The 17,832-nt window shown below is 45.9% G+C and overlaps 1 protein-coding gene across 1 annotated transcript in view; it reads right to left on the bottom strand.

Moving 5' to 3' along the window:
* TNR (tenascin R) overlaps positions 1–17,832 on the bottom strand; it is a 417,206-nt gene that overhangs the window by 28,383 nt on the left and 370,991 nt on the right. Inside the window, exons 10-18 of the mRNA XM_036866234.1 lie at positions 16,208–16,297; positions 14,847–15,110; positions 13,969–14,238; positions 12,661–12,780; positions 11,600–11,746; positions 8,922–9,041; positions 6,198–6,341; positions 5,395–5,525; positions 4,047–4,179 (exon numbers count right to left, since the gene is read on the bottom strand). Of these exons, the coding sequence (XP_036722129.1) occupies positions 4,047–4,179; positions 5,395–5,525; positions 6,198–6,341; positions 8,922–9,041; positions 11,600–11,746; positions 12,661–12,780; positions 13,969–14,238; positions 14,847–15,110; positions 16,208–16,297 (1,419 nt within the window). The remainder of the gene's footprint in view (positions 1–4,046; positions 4,180–5,394; positions 5,526–6,197; positions 6,342–8,921; positions 9,042–11,599; positions 11,747–12,660; positions 12,781–13,968; positions 14,239–14,846; positions 15,111–16,207; positions 16,298–17,832) is intronic.

Raw genomic sequence — 17,832 nt, forward strand, 5'->3', positions numbered from 1 at the left:
TTTGTTTCCTCATTTATATTCATGTCTCTAAAAGACAAGTAGACCTTGAATGAAATTTCAGGCGACAGTAAATTATAAATAATGTGTCCATATTTTTTTCCTCTTCCATACTACTTGTATTTAATTCCCCCCAGAGTCTTGTGCAAACACCAGAGACAAGAGGACCGGAAGCTATTAACATGATGGAAAGAATGAAATGGGCTTATGTTATATGGCAGGAATGTAACAAGGGGAGACATCTTGATCAAAGGAGGTTTTTGAGGTTTTGTGGGAGCCAGTTCTTCCCTTTTTTCTCTCTCTCTTTTATTTTTATTTTATTTTTTTTAACATCTCAACTTTTTTCTAGACCCTTAAGTAGGCATCTGCTTGAAATGAATCTCTTTACTTGGCCCACCCAGGACAAGATGAGGGCTTGTCAATGGATGGAGGCCACTTTGGGGTCCAGCTTTAAGCTCTTTTATTCCCTAAGACACAATGTAGAAAACGCTTAGAAAGATCAGCTGAGATCAGCCTGTCCTAAGAATAGGATGCTGGTAAGTGGAAAGCTCAGGTACTGTCAGTGAAGTCAGAAAGGATGCCAGTTATTAGAATGAAATTAGCCTCTAAATCCATCAGCCCTGGTTTGCTGTAACATAGGATGCTCTGGTGTTCCTCAGCTCTCTTGCCCAGCAGGAGTGATTCATGGGGTTCAGGCCAGCAGGCCTCCAACCTTTCGAGTACGTGAAGATACTCTGCTCTTTGTTTTTGTTTCTTTCTCTTTCTCTCCCTCTCTCTCTCTCTCTCTTTTAAGCAAGTGACAGGATCCTGCAGATGGAGCTTGCAGGGTGCACCACATGGCTGCGGGGGTGTGAGGGGAATAAGCGCTGGTCCTGATGGAGGGGCAGGAAGAGGATGGTTTGGGATGTGCTGAGTGTTGGGGGTGCTCAGAGAAGAGCAGAATCAGACCTGAGGTGCTGCTGCCCCAACCACTCTTCCCAGAGGAAGCCCACTCTCAGGGCATCTCAGGAGATATACGGGCAGACAGGGGAGTTCTGGGATGAGAAACGCCTGGGCGCCCAGGTGCCGGAGTCCTCTCTTTTCCCAGACCCCTTGTAAAGGAGTCTAGCTCATGCCACCTATCAAGTAAACCCCAATCCTTCTCTTCTTGAGAACATCTCCACCCCTATACTTAGGAAGCTGGTACCCTTGTACTCTCTTCTTAATAAAATTTGCTTTTTTGGTGGGGGAATTGGAGGATGGGGGTAGAAAAGGGGGAGGGCGTGGCACAGGCAATGAGAACTCATTAATATTGGCATGCAAATGACTGTAGGCTTTGTGTAATTTATTCAGGGAAATTTGCATGTGGGGTGGCAGAAAGAGCCTGCAATCAGAGGGACGTTGGGCATCATACTCTGCAGGCAGTACCTTTTTGCCTGTGTCTTCCCTTTGAAGGATACTGAGAATCCTCTCCTCCTAGAGCTTTCTTTAACCAGAAACCCCTCTTCTGTGCTCTGCAGCTGGGATTTAACTATTCCACTCAACCACCATTTATTATGTCTGCTATGTGCCAGGCTTTGTGCAAGGTGATGTCACATGCATTACTTCTGTCCCTGAACTTTTCATTATGTAACTGGTCATTTCAGGGGGTTCTGATAAATCTCCAAGACAAAGCCAGCAGGGTTTGGTATGCATCAGTGATTGAGATTTGAATTTGAGCTTTCCAGTAAAACTCTGAAAACTTCTAAACGTGGACCCATCTTTGCCATGTACCACTGTAGTTGTAGTAGCAAGTCCTTCTCTGATTCCCCAAACTGCTTGGAGCAACTCGGGCAGTACTTACACTGATGGTACAGGCAAGTGGGCTCTTCAGTGTTCTCCTTTCCGAGGGGTATTGGTCATGCTGCAGTCGCACAGTGTCAGTTGAAGTCTCATACAAACAAACGAAGAAATACCTAAATACAGCCTGATGGTCCCCCTGTGCTGTCCTCTGAACAAAGCCACTACCCTGGGCTCTTCCCCAGATTTCCATGAATTGTCAACCCTCTGTTTATTGGATCTTGCTGGGCCCCAGCTGGATTTGGGATTCCAACTATTGCACACCCTCTGGGGGCAGCTTCATCTAAGAGAGGCCAGCGGTGGGCACAGAAGCTGGCATACTTTTACAGCCCAGGCAGACCTGGAGCAAGGCACAGCTGCAAGATACTGCAGAAACCTCAGGCATATTGTCTTCCTGCTCACAACCACTAGCTGTGGCGTTACCAGGATGGGAATTGAAAGCTCATACTACACTGAGCAAGCCTTGAAACCCATGCATTTTTGGAATGAAATGATTAGTTTAGACCTAATAAATATGCAGATCAGGGGCTCTGTTTATGTTTCTGTCATCTGTGTTCTTTTTAGGGGAAGGACAATTTTAATTCAGTGAAGAAGCTCCAATCCGTGGGTCTTAGAGTGGTGGCTTGGGAAAGGAAACCCTAGAGGACTCTTTAATTAACCTGTGAATGTGCAGGGAAGAGCTTGACCAAGAAGAGGGTGACGCCTTGGTTCTGAGATAAGATACCACTAGAAAGGTCATGGAGGGTGAGCGTAACTGACTTCAGCCCCTAAAAGAGATCAAGTGTCCTCCAAATTCCACTTGTCAAGGACCCTCTTGGATTCATGTCTTGGTTGTGTGACCAAGGTTTATTTTTATTTTTTAATTAAAAATTGTTTTTCTGATTAATGTGCTCATTGTCGACACTTTGCAAGATATTGAAAAGTATAAAACAGAAGGAAAAAGGGGACTCATTCATAATCTCACTACCCTAAAGAATCACTAGCGATGTTTTAATGTATTTGATCCAGTGTCCTGCTTTGTTATTCAGAACAAGTCTAGTGGGGGAGGCATCTGGGTAGGGATGGGGGAATTTCTGTCACCTCTCTCTGGTGATGGGAGGATGGGCTCTGGGGTGTGGACAGCAATCCAATCATCCTGGTGCTCTAAGATGGCAGGCAGAACTGTGTCTAGGGATAAGGAACATGCCTGCACTTGCCCCACACTGTGTAGAGCCAACCCCCTCCGAATATGGGAGGGGGAGAGAATTCAAGGTCTGGACTGGGCAGTCCCACATTACAGACTGTAGAGAGGTACCGTGGGAAGTGTTAGAAAGGGTTGTTAACAGCACAGACCCCAGAGGCAGAACAACTGGGGGTCAATCCCAGCTCTCCTACTTGAGAAATATGGGATCTTGGGTGAGTTACCTCACCTCTCTGTGGCCCAATTTCCTCATCTGTAAATAAGGATACTAGAACATACCTCATAGGCTGTCATGAGAATTAAATAGTACACGTAATGCAGTTAGAACAGCAGTGCCTGTCAGATAGCCCTCAAAGGTCAGGTGTTAGTTTATTTCCTGTTATACACATTAGGACACCCTTATCCCTTAAGGGCATTTCCAGTATCTTCTGCTGATACTTAAATGAGGGAAGGCAGGAAGAATGCTGGATTTAGAAGGAGAAGACCTTGGTTCAAGTTCTGACCCAGCCACTTACTACCATGTAAGTTATTTGATCTCCATGCACCTGAGTTTCATCATCTGAGATGAAATGGGGATAATAAGGCCCTTCTCACCAGTTGTTATAAGGATGAGTTGAGACCATAGAAATGCAAAAGTGCTTTGTGTGTGGAGAAGAACTACAGTTTTAATATTGGGGCTTTCCTCCTGTGACTTTTACTGGGTGAATCTGATTACAGGCAGCAGAGGAAGGAAGGAGGGAAGGACAAACTGTGCTGGAAAGACCCTTGCAGAAAGTCTAAACAGGAGCCTGCTCTCTTACTTGGTGCATTTGGTTGGTGCAGGTGGACCAGGACTTTGTACTGCCAGTTCCTGTGGTTGCCCTGGTAGTGAGAGGTTCCTGGCAGGGCCTTGGAAGGCAGGAGTGGAGGGAATAATTATTTTCCTCTGCAGGAAGAGGCAGTCGAGTTTCTCTGATGGGCTCCTCCCTGGCCAAGTCTCAGCAGAGGCAGCCGAGGAGCCAGACGCCACGCAGGGGAGGAGAAGGCATCAGAGCGGCAGGAGATCTCTCACCTGTGGTGAAGGCGGTGGAGGTGATGCTGCTCCGCTCAGTGTCCTGGGCCGCCTGCAGGAGCACCGTGTAGTCTGTGCTCTCGGACAGGCCCTCCAGTCGGATCCACGTGTCCTCCGCGTCCACAATCAGCTCCTGCGGGATGAGTGGAGGAGGGAGGTGCAAGGGGCTGAGCAGAGGGGTCACCATGGAGGGCAGTGGGGAAGGGAAGGTCAGACCCCAAGGTCAGTATTGCAGTGGCCTTTTTTATCCTCTCCATCCCACATTACGTAAGAAGGAAACCGTTCCAATAAGCAGAGAAAACAGCTCCTATGTGAGACTGAGGCCAGCTCCTATCTCACGGATGCACATTGGGAGAAACTTAGGCCCGGGATTATTGAACCCAGTGATTTTTGGATTGCACAGGGCCTCCTGGAGCCCTGAGGATGCAGGAACCTAGGCTTCCTTCTTCCACATCCAACAGACTAGCTCTACTTAAATCTATTCTGTGTATTTGGCTTCTGAATATGATTTCACTTTATTTATTTATTTATTTTTAAATTATTTATTTATTTATTTATGGCTGTGTTGGGTCTTCGTTTCTGTGCCAGGGCTTTCTCTAGTTGCGGCAAGCGGGGACCACTCTTCATCGCGGTGCGCGGGCCTCTCACTATCACGGACTCTCTTGTTGCGGAGCACAGGCTCCAGACGCGCAGGCTCAGCAATTGTGGCTCACGGGCCTAGTTGCTCCGCGGCATGTGGGATCTTTCCAGACCAGGGCTCGAACCCGTGTCCCCTGCATTGGCAGGCAGATTCTCAACCACTGTGCCACCAGGGAAGCCCCTGATTTCACTTTAAAAAAGGATTACACTGTTAACAAAAATTTGACAACCAGTGCTCTAGGTGAACTGTTTCAACTGATCACCTAAAACCGAAATTTGTCACCTCTACTATGGGCTATATAGATGTAGCCTTTATAATGCTTATCTAGAGGCATATGAGACTGTCCAATTTGGTATCCAGCTCATCTTTGCTTGGCCCTGTTAGTGAAAAACCGTTCCAATACTGTGTACTTATATTGACTTGGAAGCTGGTGCGTCATCATATTGGTCGCATCACCACAACTGAGTGAAGTTGCAGGGTAGATGCCCCCATTACCTAGAGAAGAAACTGAGGCTCAGAGAGGTTGAGTGCTTTGCCTCAACTCATATGGAGAGTAATAGTGGAGGCAAGACTAGCACCCAAATCGCTGGCTTGCAGATGAGGGCTCTTTCCTCCACAGCACGCTAGGTATCCATAGTGGCAAACCTAGCTTGTTCCCTGTGGATTGCTTGACAGCAACGGTCTTTCCCCTTTCCAGAAAAATCTCACCTTGCGGCTTCCGTCAGTGGATTTGTAGGTCAAGATGTAATTCTCAGTCTCTGCTCTGGGAGGCTGCCAGGAGATCAGGGCACTTTGTCTGGTGACTTCACTTGCTGTCAGATTTGCAGGAGCGTCCAGGACTGCAGAGAGGAGAAAATGCCAGGAGTGCCTGTCCCACTATCTCCTTCCTCTTTGATTCCAGGCATGTAGATCAGTCTGTCTATCTATGTGGTCTCCGGGCTGCTCACATGCTAACCCCAGTTCTAGCTTGGCCAGGAGCATAAAGGGCACTCCTGGGTCAGAAGATAATCGTCATGTCATGATCATTCCTGCAGCTATTCCCCCTTCCCTCACCTGACCCTCTGGGCCTAGATGTGACATCTTCCGATCTGACCCTCTAGGTCTGAAATCATGACCTTGTTAAACCTGCATGTCTGTGAGTTCACTCTTGAACATATAACATTCCCACATCTATACCTTTGTCTACTGTTCTCCTGGCCATGACCGTACCCAGCAACTCCCTCCCCAATATTAAGCCCTTTATAATATCTATCAGATTTTTCTGGGCCAGATGCATTCTCAGTACTGGCCTCTGTTGGCCTGGCTCTACTGCTGTCAGCCAGACCCAGGAAGAGAGCTGCAACTCACTTTCACTGGCATTTGGGCTGCAGTTAACTAAAATAAGAATAGCTCATAGCTGCATTGTCCAAAACCTAGAGACTATAATCTAGTCCAGCACATGGAAACTGATCATTTTCAGCATCAGTAAAAGCCTCCCAGGCTACTAGATATGTAGCTGGCCATGTACTCACGGGTAGAGAAGTTGGTGCTGATGGTGCCACTGGTGAGAGGCCCACTGGCGGCATACATAGTGGCGGTATAGTGGGTCCTAGGAAGCAGGTCAACAAGCTGGAATTCCTCACTGTCTCCATCAACCAGGATGGTCTCTCCAGCAACTGAAATCAGATGGTTATGGATGAGGAATGAATAAGGCTCTTCAACTTAGGAAAGACCTATCATATCCAAAGGCATTTCATAAAGATGCAATATTAGAGAATTTTGGAAAAAATCTTTTAGAGGTTATTGAGCTTAGCATTTTATTCCATACAAAGCTTCCCTCTCATCTTGTTTTGCATCTTAATGGAGAAATTATTTGGAGGCCAAATTGTCTTTTGTATAACTTCTACTCGGGTCTCTGGAGTTACAAGAATAAACCAAATCCTTTGTCCACCTGACCTCTTCCTGCCCCCCACCCTTCCTAGTCAAGTCTTCTCTCTTCTAGACTGAGAAAATTCAGCCCCCAATCCCCATTATATGTATGTGATGATTCTAAAACTGTCACAATCCTGGCTACCTTTCTCTAAACGAGTAACAGTCTATCAGTGTCCCTGCTGAAATACAAAACTCAGAGGAGAATTGAAAACGATCATTGAGATTGCTTCATTACAATACATTGTAATGTCAGTACATTGTCAGTTTTCATTGTACTGACAATGAAAGAAACAGGGTCAGTCTCTGCTTCTATTTGTGCCAGTTATGTATATTAATCCATAGGTTTAGAGACAGTCATGGGATATTGTTATCACATGCTGAGATTATTATTCATCAAAGATCTTGTTTATAACCCACTCCCCAGCCTTACCTTGTGTAGTTGATTTTAGTTGATTTTTTGCACCCATGGGAAGAGCTTTGCATTCATTTCTACTGCATTTTGCCTTGTTGACTGAGTTTTGGGCCACTGTTTCAGTTTATTAAAATATATGTGAATTTGGATTCTATTGATCACAGTTTTGTCTTTTGGAAGAGCCTCACATAAGGGCTCTATTTCTTTAATATCTTCCTTTGCATATGCTGCCAACTGTCAGCTTCCCAGCCACATCAACTACAGCAGCTCCTCAAACTCCCCACTCTCTCTCTCTCCATACAGGGTACTGTTTTTCTTGGAATGCCCCTTCTTCTCCTATTCTCTTTGTCTTTAACTTTATCTAAGATCTGCCTTCTTTCTTCCCCTCAACACCTTCACCCCAAATCACAGTGGCCCATCAGAGGTGGCACACTGGTGTTTTGTGTTTGCCCAAATCATGACACTGCCCACGTTGGGTTGTAACTCTTTACTTGTCTGCATCATCACCAGAAGTGAGTTCTGCAAAGACAAGAACTCATGTTTGGTCTCTGAATCATTATAGCCTTAGAGAGTGCATGGCACATGGGAGGGCAGCAGAAGTAGTTGTTGAATGAATGGAAATTAATGGCTGTGATGGAGCTCTGTGCTTCGTATCTGTGAGCAGGTGTATCTGACTGCCTTAGGGGAATAATGGAGATAGTGTTGAAACTAAGGCTTAAAGGATGGGTTTACTAGGCAGATAAGAAGGGAGAGCATTTCCTGGTAGAGGAAAGAGCATGTGCACGGTGGTTTGAGAAGGCAGGTGAGAATTAAGAAATGCAGGGTCATAATGTGCAAGGAGGACTGGTAGGGGTTGAAGTGGCTTTTGCATGCACACAGGGAGGTTAGGATGTATCCATAGTAATGATATTCATTCTCTGAGGAGGGTCAATCATTCAATCAGCTATGTAACTCCAAATGCGGTCCACCATGTATTTTTCCATCTAAGTGGTAAGTGGGTCTTTTTAATGCCTTGCTGAGATACTAATGTGCTCTCGGACTTGCCAGTTAAAAAAAAGGACGTAAAGTGGTTTTGGTAAAACTCATACTTAGTGAACCTGTGCTCATATGTAGTAATCACTGATTCCCTTCCAGCTTATTTAATAGTCTGTTTTGGTTTTTACTTTCCCAAGCTTTGACAGTCAGTTTACTTTTCAGCTTACAGAATTGACTTAATCTGTCATTTTTGAAAATTAAGACATCTGCCTGCCTTCTCTCTTCTGGTATCTTTGTTCTCTGGATTCCTGCCTATAACCCACAATATTCTGTGAGCACATGTATAATTTAGGCAGGGAAATAATTTTCCTTGGCTTAGGAACTTGAATTACTCAACACTATTTTGCTTTGGGCTTCTCTGTTCAACTTCAAATAGCGTTAAGGTGAACAAGTATAGTGAAGAAGACGTTGCAACTCAAGATTTCACGTTGGCTCAACCTTTTGGGATGGATATGAGTAGAGAAGATCAAAGCAACAGAAGAGCTTAGTAGTTCTGAATCCTTTGTCACCTGTTACCATGGATGGTCCTTTAGTGCTTTGTTCACTCTGTAAATATCTAGAAAAGTCAGCTTTCTTGCCTGCAGCATTTTGGGGAAAGTTCTGAGTTTTGTCTTCCAAGTGCTATTTCTGTTTTTGTTTTCCTCTTGGTTGCATACCCTTCTTATACCTTTTAGATTCAGCTTTCTCAGTTCTCATAGTTGATACAGTTCGCAGAGTTTGGGGGCTATCTTGAGGGCTTTATGGTGAAATTAAAGCAGGAAAATTTACAATTTTCTCACAGATGGATAAAATGTTTTGGTTTTTTTTAACTTTCATACTAGTCTTCAGCCCCCATCCCCACCATTCCCCCCTGATGCATAGAACCGCAGACACCCACCTGCAAAGTGTGTGAGAACAATGACGTAGTTCTCCACTTCACTCACTGGTGCCTTCCACTTCAGCAGAGCTTCTGTTGGAGTGATGTTGGTAGCAGTCAGATCCACAGGATTGTCCATGGCTGAAACAGTGCAGGAAAATATCAGGTAAAGGTAAGAGGAACTGCAGGATGGAAGAGCAGAGAACCGTCTCCTATAGTTTCACCCAGGATGCATGTCTGCTGCTGCACTATACAAAATAATGAAGTGAGTGAGGACCTCTTTCCTTTCTCCCCTTCTGATTCCATCAGCCCCTTCCCCTTCTCCCATTCCTCCTTCCTCTCAAGCACCCCGTGCTCCCCTAATTGCCCTCAGAAGTTCCTTTTTAATTCATTCATTAACTTCTTATGTGCAGAGTGCTGTCAGGTGTTACGGGGGTGTCCAAGGTATGGATGTTGTGTTTTAGATATTTAAACCTAGATGGAGAAACTAAGAACATGCTATAGAAACTATTATATTTCTAGTTAATGAGCTAATATGCTTCCCAGGCTCTTTGTTCTTTGATAAATACAAGGGGCATGCCTTGTGGAACAATCTCTGTTGATGAACGTCAGGAAGTGTGGTGGGAGTTCCATGAAGTCAGGGAGTAACCCCAGCACCTGGAGCTTAGAAGTTACTCAGTAAATACTTGTGGAATGAAGAATGGGACTCAGGTTGCCTTTAAAGTCAGATCTGATTACTGAATTCTTGCTTTGCTACTTACGAGGCTGACTCTGTACTGAGCCCTGGGGATCCTTTTTGTGGCATAGAGAGTCAAGGGACTTCGTCCAGGCTTAAAGCCAGGAGTGCCCACTGAGGAACAGAGGTTGCTCATCATAGCACCATGTTCTTATTCTCACTTGCCTATGCTCCATGCATTTGTTTCCTTACTGTGCCTCCCTTCCATAAAGTTGGGATTTATCTTAGAAATGCAGGTTATTACAGTAGTTTAGGCATCAACTCACCCTACGTGTCATGTAATTTACTTTTGGGGACCAAGATATGCTGTTGATCTGGTCCTGTTCTCTAACTGAAGGTTCTTATCGCTTGTCTGTGTCTTTTATTTCAAAGAAACAACCATAAAATATGTTTACAATTTTAACATCTGAATTGTATCCATAATCTGTGCCTTGAACAAGGTCTTCGAATGCAACCTTATTGAAAAGAAACAAAGAAGAAAAGTCTTATGAGACTACAATTAGCTTGACCTTTCTGAGATTGACCATGAGACTCCGAGGAGTACTCATTGCCAAAAGTTATAAAATCATAGACATCATATTAAAACAACAAAATAAGACATCTCTGTGAGTAATATGGTTATTGGGAGTTGCCAAAATAGCTCTGCCTGAACTTGAAGGGGGGCAGTTTGAGTTGGTGCACTACTGAATACCTGCTTTAGAGAGACTTGCTTATGACCAAGAACCCAAGGAATGAGTTTTTGACCTGAATTGTTGTTCTCCTTTACTTCCGGGGTAGGAGGCTCTTGAAGTCCATTTTATTGTCCTCACTGAGAAGAACCCTAATTTCTTTAACATGATTTCTCAGACTTTGAGGAAAGTATGGGGGGTGGGGGGGAGCTTCTTTTTACTCATTGGACATCACTTCAGGTCAATATCTGTTGATACTTTAATGGTCATAGATAACTTGATAGAAAGGGTAAGATTGAACCAAAAACATGGCTGCGTTATCTGTAGTCATAGGCATGGAAGGAGATTAGGGTAGATTAGAACATCCTGTGATGTCTTTAGATGAATAATTTTTTGATTTTCTGAAGGAATGTTTCTTTGGCCATGGCCATAGGGATGTTCTTTCTGGGCTAGTGAGTTCATCTACAAAAGCAGTGAGGAATTCCAAGTTGCCCTCGTTCAAAAAATACGATTCTCTGAGGGAAGTAAGCAGCCTCAGGAAATCCAGGCGTTCTCCTCATGAGGCAAGCTGGATGTTTTCCTGTGTGCTACAGGAACGATAGCCTCATGGAGAGTTAGGTCTGGGGTTGCAACAGGAAACTTTGGCTGTTCCCTCTTGTGTCTTCTACAGCAAATCTTTCCTAGTTCTGCATGATGGGCTGGCTGAGGGGTCAGAGAAGGAGAGCAGGGGAGCTGCTGCCAGAGCCCTGTCCTCAGGCCCATCATTTTTCCAGAGAAAAGCACCTCCTTCCTCCTCCCTGGAGCATAAAGCAAGAACAGATGCAGCTACTTGGTGGTTTCTGGTCACATAGGATGAGGAGTTTTATGACCCCAAGGGTCATTACTGGAATAACAGCCCCCTTTTGTTTTTTCTCTAAGGTAAAGTTTCCTTGTCTGAGTCTTTTTAACAATTAGACAGGATGAATCAGATGTCTGTTCTGGAATTCACTTCTGTCATGAGTCTTTGGAAGGTTACTTTCCATACTGGAAGTTCCATGAAAATGTCTGACCTAAACCAGTAAGACTCTTAGAAGGTGCCTCTCTAAACTCCTAGTGTTACAGAGGAGGTCAAAGGGGAGAACATTGCAAATTGCTTTGCATAACAATGTGAGTCAGAGGAGCACCCAGGAGAGGAGCCTGGGATCCCAGGATCAGTGTCCTCTGCATTAGCCAGGACTTCACTCCTTCCCTCTTTTGTTGGTCACAGGTCCTCAGCCAGGGTCCCGACTTGGCCCACGATAGGGAGACATGCCCACCTGTGTGCACAAGAGTGCAGATCCGCTCACTCTCTTCCCTGCCCCGCACGCTGTTGAGGCTGATTTCATATTCGGTAGCTGGGTACAGCTTGGTGATGGTGAATTCTGTCACTGTGTTGGGCACCACTGAGCTGTCCAGTCGTCCCACTAAGGAAGAACAGAAGCCACAGGTCAAGTTCAGTGGATCCTGTATATACACAGCTCATAATACAGGAGCTCCTGGTGGCACTCCTTTTTTCATGAAGCCAATATGGGTGCAAGGCTCAGCACCCAGTTGGGGGACGGGGAGGCTGGGAATGTTGGAACTTGAAGAGACCTTACATGCTGATCCCACCCCCTCATTATATAGGATCCCAGGAGCAAAGGAAAGAAAAAACTATTTATTAGGTGGTTTTCTAACAAACTAGTCTTAAAGCAGTATAGAGGGAATGGCGGAAAAGAGTGGTCCATGCAGCCCAGAGACAGGGTAGTCTGGAAAATTATCCCACCCCCTCACTGGAAGTGATTGTACCCTCTACTTCATTAACAATTCCACATGCACCAGCAAGAACTGTTAGGATGCAGGTGAGGTCTGGGCCAACTTCTTCTGACTCATAACTTGGCTGGAGTGGCTGGAATAGGACCACCGTCACTGTGGTTCCCTCCAAGGCTCCATCTGGCTCTGTGGTGTCTTTAGGCATCCCCTGGGGTGTTTAGCCTTGGACTTTAAATTCTCTCAGAAAAGTGCATGTGACCCTGGCTCTTGGTAGATCCTTTTAGAGTTCTTTGTTTCTCACTACACTGTCTGGATAATGGTGACCGATTACCGTGGTTCACTCTACTGGTGAAGGGCCTGCTTTTTGAGTGAATGTAATCAAGCCTTTTGTCAGAGGAGTTGGTGAGTTCTGGATTCCTTGGCTGCTCCTCATCAACCCACTCTCATTCTGATGCAGCATGCTGCAGAGAGGAAGGAAATTGCAGGCAGGAGGGTGATATCCCCTGGGATACGCTAGTTCTCCCATAACAATCTTCATGCAGCTCCAAATCCCATTCATCTTTGAGAAACCAAGAAACTTTATTACCTTGTGTTGGCCGATATGATACTCGGTAGTAATCAAAAGATGCAACAGGAGGGCTCCAGGAGACCATAACTGAGTCCTTGGTCACATTGCTGATTGTGATGTCTTTGGGGGGATCAATTCCTACAAGGACCCAGGTGGTTATGGGAAAAAGACAGGAAGCACAGTGTGAAAAACAATTCCTATTTTTGGTTTTATGTGGACCAAGAGCTAATGGTGTCCCAGAGGCAGACAAGACCTTACTTTATACTAGGGCAACCTTAAAACCATGATCAGGCTGAAGTCTCACTTGAAACCTCATAGGAATGGCCAGTGTCATGCTCCTGGAGAATATTTTAACAACATGAAGTCAAGCTGTCAAGGTCTGTGCCTGTGCAGCAACTATTACCTATCTGTAGGGCAACTGGGAAATTTCCTTTAAGTTTGTATGTTTTATTTTGAACTGGGAGTAACGGTCATTCTCTCTGGGGCAGCTTCTCTTGGACAAACCCAACTCTCTCTCTATCTCTGTTAAGCACCCACCTTTTGTTCAATGTGGAAAAATTGCTATTGACTGTAGAGGGATTTCAGAGCACAAGTCCAGAACAAATCCACTTCCCTAAACTGTATTTTATTTATACTATATACTTTGTTTTTTTGACTACTGGAAGACTGCAGGGTCAAAACCAGCTGAGTGTTTAATCCACTTGTTCAGTTTATGAATTCTTGTAAGTATGTAAGAAACCACCCAAACACACATGTCCTCACCCACGTGCACACTCATATTTGTGATTATATATGAGAAGGATGAGATACAAGTGATCCAATTCATCTGAGAGTACCTGTGTTTTCCAAACAACATGCAGATCACCCCATTCTCAGAGTATGAGGTCCCTGTATGGTTGCATGCTAGTCCCATATGATCCTGAGGAAGCATCATTCACATCAGTGAACTTACTGAGCAGTCAAGAGATGGCACTCCAGAATAGGAACAGATATCTCCTCACTGTAGAAGGGTTTCCTCTTGGAGACTAGCTCTCTCCAGGGTTTTCTCCTAAGTTGGTAGTGGGAAGACCTCTGGACCAATGCGTTAAAGGCCTGGCCTCCTCAAGACATTGAGTCCATCCTACCTTCTAAATGGAAGTTTCCCATCTTATACATTTTGTGCGGTCCTGGAAGAGGTGGCTGTTTCAGAACAACTCATAGACCCTCTCTTGATAAATGAGGTGGTCCCCTACTCCTTGGGTGTTTCTCCTTGTAAATTTCATTGACTTGTTGAAGGCTACTGTGGGAACCCCCCTGACCACCTGCTGTCAAGTCCTCCAGCCTCACCTGTGGTGATGGAGCCCATGATGGGCTCAGAGGTCACTGTGCCATGGACTGCCACCAAGTTCACGATGTACTCGGTGGCTGGCTGCAGGCCCATCAGGACAGCATGCCTCTTGGTGGCATCCAGAGAGACCTCCATCGTCTCTTCCTCTTCATCCCGGGGGCTGTAGTTCAGAATGAGTCTGTCTGCTGGAGGGGATGGGTCACTCCAGGTGATGTTCACACTGGAGGAGGTCACGTGAGAAAAGTGCAAATGGGAGATGGGGCGGAAGCCTGCAAAGCAGAGGACATGGATGGTTCTGAAATCCACATGAGGTGGTGGGGCCACTGGGATAGAAGAGGCATCTTACTGAAGAGATCTCCTTTCCTCGCAGATAAGGACTACACCTTCACCTGTTGACCCAGAGCTTCCACATCCTCACTCTCCTGTCCTGTCTACTCTCCTTTCTCCAAGCCATACACTGAAAAATGAATGCCCTCAGCAGTATTAAACCAGCATTACCTCTGAGTTATTCATAATACTGATCTAGGATTTAAAACCTCTATCCTGGAAGGAATTTAACATGATCCCATGGATCCTCAGAATGCCCACTGATTTCGTGCAGGCAGGGAATTATGAACAGAATCAACCACTATGTGCAGCCTATAGGAAACCAGATACAAAATTTCAGGCGTGCAGGTAGCCTTGTTCGTCACCCCCTTTACCTCCAACCATTCCCTCTTGAGGTATTTATTAGTTTCTCCTCTATCTCTTTCTCCACCTACATTCTTCCTTTCTCTAAAGGATATGGGGCACTGGAAGAGTGGGTTGCCTAGATGACCTTCTCACACTAAGATCCGTTGATCCCTGAACCCAGCCGAGATTTCTGCTGTCCTGGTACCTGTGAAGGCATCCACCGTAGACTCCAAGCTCTGCTGCCGACCCCTCTCAGCTGTGATTGAAATGATGTACTCTGCGCCGGGCTCTAGATCTGTCAGTGTGTACGAGGTCCTGTCCTTGGGCACAGTGACTTCAGAGGCGATCCCAGAGGATGGGGTGAATGTAATTCGGTAGTGGTCAATGGGGCCACTGGCCTTGGTCCAGATGAGGGAGATGGAGGTTTCTGAGGAGGCTGTCACCATGAGGTCTCGAGGACTGTCAAGTTCTGTGGATCAACATAAGTGGCCTATTTTACATAAGTTCCACACGAGGGCCAGTATTTATTGGAATTGGACCCCCTGTGGATTTCTAAGCTATCAGCGGGTCTGCTGACCATGAAAATTGGCTTGTCATTGCTGACACTTATCTCACACTTTGTTAAGTACCATTCCTTTGAAAGATGGCCAGGAGCTTGGCATATAGATGAACAATCTGCAGGAAGGCATTAGTAACTCCGACACCACTGGAATACACCCACCTCTGGGACAAAGCTGGCTGCTGATTTTTAAGCACTCCGTAATCATTTTCTCCCAGCCTTTCTCAGTAAGCCAACCATGGCAAAACAGGTACCACCATCAAGTACGGATATGCCATTCCTGGAAACCGTAGCTACCTCTGTTCCTGGTGCCATTTTGACTGATCTGGCCATGGGTGTGCAGGCAACAAGATCTGAGGACTCCTGGGGACCCATGTCCATGTGGTTCTCTAGAGAGGTGGTCTATGCTGGACAACCTTGGGACAGGGATTGGTTCAAAATCCCCAGCCCAGCCCAGGCTGCTTGTACTTAAGTTACTGAAGTAACTTTGGAATTTGCCTGGGATTTGGAAGCAAAACTGCTGGATCCAGAATAGCAAGGGTCTCAGTGGACTTCTCCATTGCCCTTAGATTGAATGGGTGGTTTCCATGTCTAGACCTTCAGCCTGTGGCTTTTCTGAGGGCTTCTGTCCTACATGGTGAGGAGTACCACATTCTGCCTGCTGTGGGGTGATCTAGAAGGGAATATGACTTGCTACAACACCCACTTATTTGGGCATTTCCACCTCTGCTCTCCACAGCTGTGGGCAGCCCTTCAGACTGTGGGGAACCACACGCAGATCTGTGGGGAGAGGGTGGGAGTCCATCCTGCACGTCAGATTTCAGAGGGTAGGCACAGGGAATCAAAAAGCTGCCAGTAGATGGTGTTCTTTGGCTGATAATCGTCACCCAGGGACCTGTTCACTAGGGGGCATTGCCTTCTGACCAGTCCTTGCTGGGCTAAGCTTCCGTGGCCCCTCAGGCTTGCAGACTGTCCTGGTCTCCTTCCACAGCAATCTTCCTACTCACCAGTCCTGGCATTCATGGTGGCTGGTACGCTTTGCTGTGAGTTCATGATGGCGGATATTCCAATTCCATACTCAGTGCCAGGCACTAGATCTGTTGGTAGATGCAGAAACAAACATTATTCCGTGTGTGTCAGGGGTGGGGAAGGCTGGACGGCGGGAAGCAAATGACCTTAGGTTCTTGTTCAGATCTTCCCGAATCCACTCCTATTTTTACCTATTAGGAAATCCCAATTTCACCACTTAGAAAATCCATACCAAGTCAACAGGACGAACTGATCAGTGCAGAGCTTCCTTCTTGCTGCTGGTCTCCTCGGGAGGGCAGTGAGGCTGCCCTTGTCAGTGACCTTCAGAACTGTGCTCTGCTGTGGAAGGTCTCCCTGAGGTACTTAGAGTCTCAGGTTGGCTACAACTGGTGAAGGGATTTCTTGCTTACATTGTGAATCGGGGGAGTGCGTAATCGAAAAGGATTGTGTGGACCTAAGCCTTTAAAGCATTTCTTGAACATTGTGGGTGAAGACCAAGCTGTACCTTTTATAGACAGGGACTGAGGCCATGTGGGGACGTTTGCATCCTTTCTGGGGAGCACCTGTGGATGGACTGTCTCGCTGAGCACAGGGCTGTCAGGCCTTTAATGTAAGGGCATGCAGAAGCCCTGTTGCTGTGGGCTCCCTACCAAGGGCACTCAAAGCTGTAGATTCAATGTTAGGATGACTTCTGGGGGACCTGAGGAAGCTGGAGAAAATGAAAAAACTGTCCAACTACAGGGGGAAATTCTTTAGGGTTCAATATAAAGGATCTAGAATTATTTGGGGTGTCTCCCTACCCTCTCCCACATTCATTTTCAGATTAACTGGTTTGACTGGTATATTAATTTCCTGTTTCTGTTGCAACAAATTACCACAACCCAGTGGCTCAAAACAACACACATCTATTATTTTATAGTTCAGGAGGTCTGAAGTCTGAAATGGTTCAGCAGGGCTGTGTTCCTTCTGGAGGCTCTAGGAAAGAATTTGTTTCTTTGCCTTTTGTAGCTTCTAGAGGTTTCCTGCATCCCTTGGCTTGTGTCCCCATAACCCATCTTCAAAGTCAGCGGTATAACATTTTCAAATCTGTTTTTCTCTCTGAGCTCTGCTTCCATGTTCCCATCTTCTCCTCCATCTTATAAGGACCCTGGTGATTACATTGGCCCCACCTGGATAGGACAGGCTGTTCTCCCCATCTTAAGATCCTTAACCTAATTACATCTGTACTTTCCTTTTTGCCACATAAGATGACATAGTCACACGTTCCAGGGAGTACAATGTGGGCATCTTTGGGGGCCTTTATTCTTGTACCAAACCCGCATCAAACTCACCCTCATTTATTAGGACTGGAGCTGCAGGAATATGCAACAAGATCAGATTATCACCTGTACGGCCCCTCATTGTCCGCCTGAGTCCCTCTGGGAGGCTCTTTTTGGGGCCCTTTGTGGGCTCAACAGAACCAAGGCCGATGATCTTGCTGTTCTGCATTTATATAACATTTGTTCTTTTCAAAATACCTGACTGTGTTTTGACTGTCGTTTTCCTCACAACCTTGTGAGGAAAGTGGGTTGGGGAGTCTTTTCACCATCTGCATTAATTTCCT

The sequence above is a fragment of the Balaenoptera musculus genome, chromosome 1, assembly GCF_009873245.2.
Source record: "Balaenoptera musculus isolate JJ_BM4_2016_0621 chromosome 1, mBalMus1.pri.v3, whole genome shotgun sequence".
NCBI classification, from domain to species: domain Eukaryota; kingdom Metazoa; phylum Chordata; class Mammalia; order Artiodactyla; family Balaenopteridae; genus Balaenoptera; species Balaenoptera musculus.